General features: G+C 42.2%; 1 protein-coding gene and 1 long non-coding RNA gene across 2 annotated transcripts; one reads left to right on the top strand and one right to left on the bottom strand.

The window, feature by feature from the left end:
- The first annotated feature begins 878 nt into the window (after positions 1–878).
- LOC146268357 (uncharacterized) lies at positions 879–1,703 on the top strand. Its single transcript, XR_014724651.1, has 2 exons — positions 879–1,017; positions 1,294–1,703. It is a non-coding gene; the product is annotated as an uncharacterized LOC146268357 (long non-coding RNA).
- A 4,021-nt stretch (positions 1,704–5,724) lies between these two features.
- On the bottom strand, positions 5,725–7,591 carry vox (ventral homeobox). Its single transcript, XM_084709674.1, has 3 exons — positions 6,781–7,591; positions 6,419–6,651; positions 5,725–6,061 (listed from the first exon to the last, which is right to left on the bottom strand). The coding sequence occupies exons 1-3, from the start codon at positions 7,043–7,045 to the stop codon at positions 5,798–5,800; spliced, it is 762 nt and encodes a 253-aa protein (XP_084565800.1). The 5' UTR covers positions 7,046–7,591; the 3' UTR covers positions 5,725–5,797.
- Between the last annotated feature and the right edge of the window lie 1,008 nt (positions 7,592–8,599).

Genomic DNA, 8,599 nt, shown 5'->3' with positions numbered 1-8,599 from the left:
AACCAGTGTGTGATCATGTTTGCTCATCGGTGCTAGAGATTGCTGCCACCCAGTGGTGACTCTAATAACAAATACCACTCTTAACAACGTTTCACACAAAATGTAACACAACTGAGTGAAGTTCAAAATAGCCTAGTTTGCCATTGTTTAAGCGCAGTTCTTAAAGTCCGTCCTTGTAAACTCCAAGGGCCAGAGATAGATAATGTTGACCTGCTAAGGTGAAATGCCCAGTGAGGATAACCTGGCCACTGATGACAGGCCCTCCTTTTCAGTCTCCATGATGCATGACTGCTGCCCTGAGAGCTGCAAGCTCAGAGCCTCCAGAAGAGGAGTGCACAGTTTCATCTCTGGCTGGTTTGCACTGGCCTTGACATGGCACAACACTCCCCCGATGTGTGTGCGTGTGTGTGTTTTTGTGGCCGTGTGGGCGTGTGTGTGCCTGTATGTGTGTGTGCGCATATTGGTGCATGTGAATGCCTGGGTGCCTGTGAATGTGTGTGTTTACGTGTGTGTCTCCGTTGTGTGTGTTGGGTGCGCATGTTTTTGTGTGAGTGTCTCACTTCAGCACACCCCGAGAGTCCTTGTCTGGAGACCTTCAATGCTAAAAGCATGGGGCCTCTCTCTTGGGAGAGAGAGACAAAGACCCTGAACCGATAAGAAAAGTTTTCAGCCGTTTCGAATAAACTCTTCATTCTCCCTCCTTCCTCGCTCCACTCCTATAGATGCCTTGCCTGGGAGATAGTAGAGAATTAATAATTGTAGCCAATGCCATCAACCTTGTAGAACATTTTGAGCCTTTTTTTTCCTGATTACTTTGTCTTTCTGTCTAGTTTGGGGAATCTCTGAGGTCCCTGAGGGTACGTGCCATGGCCTGACACCAAGGAGGTGGGCTAAATGCTGAGCAGGCACAGAAAACAGCTACTTTGTCTTCCTCAAACATCTTCAAGGTCCCTGGGGAGGGATAAAGGTCCAGGCAGAGATGCAGGCATCAGGGAGAAGGCGCTGGCACCTCACAGGGTAAGACTGCTTCCTTCTGGACTCTACTTCAGAACTCTCCAACTTTCTTGTGCAGATATAGAACATTACAATTCCAAAACAGACAGTTGATTTCAACATTTTCCGTGAGTAACAACATCTGTCTGTGTTCTAGATTTACTTGCTGAAAAGTCTCGATATACTAGTGTGTACAGGCTGTAAACTGCAGGGGTGTGTGTCAGAAATAACTTGACTTTGGATCTTCTTTGAAACAGTTTTATGTTTGATATTGTGCGACATCTTGTGTGTCTTCCCTAGGTGGCTGCAGAAGAGGACTCCTGGGGCACTTTGCACTCGCTGTTCCTTTTTCCTATGCATATACCTCTTTGAGACTTAGCTTTAAAGAGGCATAGGGCATGGGAAAATGGGGCTGCAGAGGTATTCCACAGGACAGTCCCTGCTACCAGCTCTCCGTGTTCACCCCACATACACCGTGAACCAAGCCGACGGCTTCAGACGGAGAACACACCATGGACACTCCAACCCCTCCCTACAGATGACGGGAGCAGGCTGCTGGTCGTTATTACCGCTATTCAAAAGCCTATATGTATGTTCAACATTTTGATTATATAGTATAAAGTCAAGATATTAATTGTGATGGTTTTATGTTGAATGACCCTCTTGGTCTTGATCACCGTGAAGTTATATTAAAATACACAAAGAAAGTATCACTGTTCCCTGGTTTGTTTGCATTATTCTTTGAGAGACTATCGATTCAGCACAATATTTAAATGTTCAATCTTCCTTCCAATGATAGTTCCAGTAAGTACACATTCAATCTTCTCGTGCAGTTTATGACGGTTGTTTTGAGCTTTAACAGTCTTTCTATGCGACTAAATAGCAGAAAGTTCAGAAGGTGTGTGTATCAGTACAAGGTTAACTGCATGACCCGTGTCCACTGAGCCTCGTTAATGTCCAGGATCCAACCAGCAGCAGTCAACAGCAAAGCCATTAACACATCCTTACCTGAGTGACACTCACTTTGTATACATTATGTCTCTATTAGTACATGCTTAAGATATGACACTAGTTGATCACACTGTGGGCTGGGGGGAAGTCGGAGACAATTCAATAGAGACTTCATTTTTAAATGAAACCATACTAGGGTGGTTGAATTGTACCATAAAGAGTTGGATGATACTGAGATTGCTCCTATTTACTTAATGGAAGATTGTGCCTCCTAGTGGGGCATATCTGTAATTTCTACCAAACTTTAAAATAAGAAAGGATTTAGCTATGTTGATTAAATCTGCCTTTGAGTGTAAAGTGCACTTAATGAGATTTGCATTCAAGCACCAATGTTCAATTTCGAAAGTTCACACATTAAGACACAATCATTCTATTATTGATAGAATGACTCAATCAACCACCTATTTAGCTGATATCAACTAACGACTTAACGTGAGGCAATAAGACACCTAGGGCAGACTTCAGGGCGCCGTGCACCTCTTTGCCTTGAGAGTAGTGCGAATAGACCATTTAGAGACAATGGAGCTAAATGTATCTCAATGATCCTGTACTTACTCTGAGATACAAAAGAAGATTCGAAGACATTACAGGACACCAACCCAGAATATTTGCGCAACTGACATTAATATCAAACATAGACTACATAATTACTAGAGAACTTTATGTTGTACATTAGATTTGTTTAAATACTTCGACGCTGTAAGACGTAGGATCTCCAGAAGAAAAATGTTGGCTAAATCCAAAGCCCTACTCTCCATCCAATTCTCTTTGAGGTAGTTTTAAAAAAAAGTACGTATGTTGGCTAACATTTTTTAGCTTACATTTTATGTTTTATTTGTAATAAATGCAATTGCAAACGTTGCATAAAGGTAGGCTACATGATTATATATAGGCTATATATGAAGTTATACTTTAGTACGTACAGGCTATACAACACTGGTGCAAAGGTGAATACAAACCTAGATACTAGATTTCTACAATTAATCCATTAAAATGAATAGAAATATTGGACATCATAAATATATATAAAATATCTACAAACAATAAGTCAGAATCAGTGGATGGAGAGGTTCCTGGTATACGTTTTGGATGGGGAGTCGTGGTAAGTGGGCCGGGAGTCGCGGGGGTGGGTGGAACTCTATTGTCTGGTTATAGGTGGGGTGCTGTCCAGCCGCAATGTGGTGCTGAAATGTTGGAGCGGAAGTATAGGCCAGCAATGGCAGCGTGGATGTTCGCACAACAAAATCCGATTTCACATCCTGTTGTACCTCGCGCTTTAACTTCATCCTTCTGTTCTGAAACCAGGTCTTCACCTATACAAGATGTGTAAAAAAGTATATAATAGTTCGGTCAAAACAACAATATATAATTGTAATTACGTTAAACAGGCCAAAACAGATAACTGCTACCTGACTTTACCTGATTTTCCGAAAGACCCAGTTTATCAGCTATTTTTCTCCTCTGCGTGGGGCCCAGGTATTTGTGCGTGTTGAAGTTTTTTTCTAGTCTGTAGATCTGGTCACATGTGAACTTGGTTCTCATCCGCCGACTGAGCGCAGCCTCGCCTTCGTTGTCATCCACCACCTCACTCTCATAACCTGAAGTATAGCCAAAGTTATCTGCAAAGATAAAACGTCATTGGTTAAAAAAGTTCAACAGTTAATCAACAATATAATTGTTGATTGTTTCTAAGTTGTTCGAATGGATAAATGTAGCTACGTAACCTACTGTTTGGAGATATCGATGTGAAATAATTGGATTCCCTTGTTCGTTCTTCTAATTCAATATGAAGCCTCGACTCTGCATGATTTTGTTTAAAATGTTCTGATTGTTTCTGAGATCTTGGACTATGAATTGTATCCTCAAGTTCCGTTTGCTTTGTGTAAAAACTTTGAGACAGCCACTGCACTGAGAAGTTCTTCGCCATGATATGTCTGTGCGTTTGAGTTTTCGAGACTGGGCCTTCGTTTATATAAGAGACATAGCCCTTTATTGGCATATGCAAATGCCTCTCAACGTAACCATAGACACTTGATTGTCGTCCTAATTAAAGATAATAGCTGTTGCAATCGTGGTGTTTCACACGCTCTGTGCTTGGTTGATGTGTCCAGGCGCCGACAAGTCTGAGTAGAGCAATCGAGGACATATGCCTATAGTAGCGTAGTAGCCTATATCTGCAGGGAATAAATCAAAACTCGGAATGGAATGTTTCAAGGCTTTGTGTTTGGATGTCTGGAAATGTGTTGAATCATTTGCAATCAATGGGATTAAATGACTATACCTATCTGTGAATACGGTCATAATCACTTCAACAAATGATGATGAGAGAACCTCCTTGTGAATTTTGAGTTATTAGCAAATACAAACTGTAATCTCCAGAGTGAATGTATCTCCTAGTCAGCTTGTCCATTGTCTTTAACATATTCGCTAAGAAGTTGTTTTTTGGAGGCAGTCGTCTGCAGCTGCTGATGAGACCTCACGCGACCAGTTGTCACAGGCAGTGGGTGTGACCGCAGTCAGCAGGCATCAGTGGAAAGTGAGAATACTGTTTGATCTTTATTGTCTTGCATTTCAATGGCCGTGTTTCCCAAGCGACTGACACCCAAAGAACCATTGAAAATCAAGGCTTGAAACCAAAAATAATGTAATATTTACAGACCAAAGAAGAACACATGTACAAGTTTATTCTTAAACGTACAGTTTTCTCAGTTTTTACATAATCTGCATCTATCATGCATATCAAGTATGCCTGCAAGGAACAATTTAACTGGCCCTTGATATGCATGGACTGATCCTAGACTGATTTGTTGTGCGTATACAAGGGACTGGACGTCAAGGCATTAGGTCTCAGCAATCTAATCCCAGATTCACAGACCCAGGATCACCCCAGGTCTAACTTCAAACCTAAAACCGGTGGTCTCAGACACACAATACCCCAGACTTTCTGGAGCCAGTCCCAGGGGCTCCTATGGTAAATGTAAACACATCAATGACAGGTTTAATTGGGACTAATTGTTGACCATGATCTCCCCGTTAGCTTTCGTTTGAAGTGCCGCCACTGGGACAAACATAATTAGTTGACGCGCATATGAAAGCACAGCACGAGACTTCCAGCCGTTGACATTAGGGCAATGTCGCCGTCAAATTCTAGCCCAATGATCTGTCTGCGTATACACTACAAATGTCATTTCATACCATATCTATTTGATACGAAAGATTCATGAACAAATGATCGTTTCTGTTTTGACGATGTAGGTCTATGTTTGTGGTTGAAACTGAAATTGCATCCTAATATGTTACCACTCAACGTATGTCTTCCTTTATGTTTGGGTTCACTGGCCGGACTTTAATTATTAAATTACCACTGGAGGCCTATGCGGTTTAGGTTTGACCCTTAACCCAAAACGATAAGTTTATCTGATATACAATTCGAATGTCTGATCCCATTTTATGGACAGAAAGACTATGAAGATGTAGGCATATAGCCTACATATACTCCTCAGTACATGTAAAATTACCAGCCTATCAACATCCAATTGCCTATAAACATATAGCCACCTTTATCTCAAACTGACGATAAGTCAATTTCACTGCAATACAAAAGGATAATGCGACCATTTAAAGATTATGATAGAAAGCTTTTTATTGAATCATAAAATAAACATTTGTCACTATACATATTTGCACAAAAATATAGGACTATATATTTTACATATCACATTTATACAAGAAGATTGCACTTATTATCTACATTTTAAGTGTTTCGGTAGATAGTTCTGTCTTTCGAGCAGTTTCAGAAGTAATGAGGATTGGAGATCATTGCCTGTGGCTGGTGCGAAAACATATGTGGCATCGGCATGTGTGGCACCATGGAGTGGTATAATGTGTGATTTGCTGTGGCGGAATATGGAAGTTGCTGTCCAGCGAAGCCATGGTTCTGAAAGGGGCTTATGCGTGGAAACACCATAGGAGACAGCGTGGGAGTAAGGTAATCAGCGCGCAAATCCTGGACCTCACGTTTCAGCTTCATCCTCCTGTTTTGAAACCAAGTTCTCACCTGTAACACAATGTACAAACGTTGAGAATCAGTTTCAACAACACGACCACAATTAAAATGGAATGATTTGAACAAAATGAATGACGATTGCATTGACATTGGTATAGGTATAGATAGTTCTGGCATGGTACTCGCACTGCACTCCCCAGTTCATCCAATCCGTATTGTCACAATGATTCCTGTCCACCGGTCCATGTTATATGCTATGTTAACTGCCATGTTACAGTACGTGTGCTATGCCAGCTATGCTCCAATGCAAGTAGTTCCACACTGCCAAAAGGCAAACCCTTTTCCATTGCAATAAACGGTTACATCAGTCAATGCCTTGACAGAAGTGTTGCATAGAGCGGCCCGTACCTGAGTTTCAGAGAGGTTGAGCTTCAGTGCAGTTTTGACGCGCTCCCCAGCATCCAGGTATTTATGCTTGTTGAATATCTTCTCCAATTTATGAATCTGCTCTGGGGTAAACTTAGTTCGCATACGGCGTTGGGCCCCATTCCGTTCTCCGTCGCTGCCATCCTCAAGAGAGGGACATTCCGAAGAAGCTGCTTCACTCTCATAGCCAGATGAGTATCCATTGTTTTCTGTCACTGCAATAGAAAATAGATGTATGTTAGTTAACTGCATAGAATTGTGTCATGTTGTTTACAGTTAAATACGGTAAGCTATATTACTGTGGAAAAAGTAAAATTCGTTTATTTTCAATAGTCTGTACTTACGAGTTGGTGAGGAACACATTGTCTGATCCACAGAGGACTCCAGGCTAAAATGTGGACTACTCTTCTCAGTAAAAGCCATTTTTGACGAGTTCGGCTTTGGCTGTAGGTAGACCTTGTTGTACGAGGTAGGCTGCCGTGGCTGGACCATACAGGGCACATGAGGTCTACCCTGGGTTGGCATATTTTCAATTGGTTGCAAGGCATTGTTTGGTTCACTCCTGAGATAGCTCTGTGCCATCCAGTCGACGGAAAGTATTTTAACCATCTTCGTGCTGTTACTGTTTCTTGATCGTGCCTAAATTCTACACAACTATTCCCGTGGCTTGGTCAACAAACAGTTGTCTATGCACCCAGGGTCAGAGTGCTGTGAGGAGGTCTTGAGGGTCAGCATTTATATGCCCTGCCCTCTCCCAAATTTGCATCAACAAAGACGCGTTAACGCCTGATCGATTCCCAATGATTAGGGCTAATGGGTCGTTATTGAAGCCTTTACATATCCTGTGAGTGTGTGAAAGCCTGGCGCCACCAAGTCTGTGAGAACCAGTTGATCTCATACATTTGCCTGCCCCGAATGAAAATGTAACACTACTGAAAACAGCTGTATCGCAGACAGAGGTGGAGACCGCTTTCAAGTTTCGAATACAGTGGGACTAGTTTGCCCCGCTGCTTCAATAAAGAATACCAAATACATTGGGATTTAATTACCGAGCCCATCCCATGGCAAAGTCTATGATCAGTTGTCCAAGTATGTTATTCACGCGACAATGAGAACAGACGAACACACTAACTTTCTAAACCCAGCAACAAAGTCTCAATTTCAAAATATGTTTAGCCCACATATTGCCGAACTCCAATGCAGATAGGCCTAATGAGAAACCCAATGTTGCATTAGCCTACATTGCCAGGCCTGATTAACCTGATCATGTATTTAAAAGAAAAAAATAGACAAGACAACGTTAGAATTCTCTGAACTGAAAAACATTCAAATGTGCCCAATTAACCCCAAAATAAAGTTTTTATTATCATGTCACTCTTCCTTCCTAAGAGCCATCCCCTTCCTCAACGCTGGACTCTCAAATGGAAAACAAAAGCACGTACAATACCGTTGTAATGGTTTAGTATTAACACGTCTTCGATACCCCGGTGAGCACTGGCGCCAGTGGACCAACAGCAAGCTTTTGCCACCATCGGCTCATTGCAGATCAAAGGTATTACAGTAGCAACACAATTAGAGTTGATTGTCCGGCAGTTAAAATGTAAACAGGGCAAAGAAAGCTGCAAGAAAGCCTGGACACTCAGACACACAAGCCTGATTTTGCGCATTTGCCTACACATAAAACCACAATGATGTTTGGTCTACGAAAAGGCCTCGTTATTGGGACACATTATTTTGTGCTGGAGTATTATGGCGTGAACGTCTGACATTATCAGCGCGGACTGTCCAGGCCGCGGGCCCCTATGCAAACCTCGTCAAGTATTTGAGCCTTTTGAGACTAAATACCCCCAGCAGCTACAGCACAATGACACTAAAATGATCGCTTAACTCTGACAATGCGGATAAAGGTTTACTGAATGTCTCTTTTATCGACGATCTGTTGTTGTAGAGACTATCCTCACAGACTGCCAATTACGCCCTTTATTTGACCGAGCTTTGAAGATGCGCTCTGATCCGGTTAGACAACAATAGGAGCTGTCCGCAGCTCGCAGGAGACCAAGGGGGGAAGTCGGCTCCATAGAGCGCGTATTTCCTCGACTCTACGACTAGTCTCGTCGACAAATTGGACCTCCGACTTCCACGACCAAATCGTGTAGTAGTCTA

This window comes from Hypomesus nipponensis, chromosome 11, assembly GCF_054491055.1.
Source record: "Hypomesus nipponensis isolate SF chromosome 11, ASM5449105v1, whole genome shotgun sequence".
Taxonomy (NCBI): domain Eukaryota; kingdom Metazoa; phylum Chordata; class Actinopteri; order Osmeriformes; family Osmeridae; genus Hypomesus; species Hypomesus nipponensis.
Note: the sequence above shows the minus strand (reverse complement) of the source record. Positions and strands in the feature narration are given on the sequence as shown.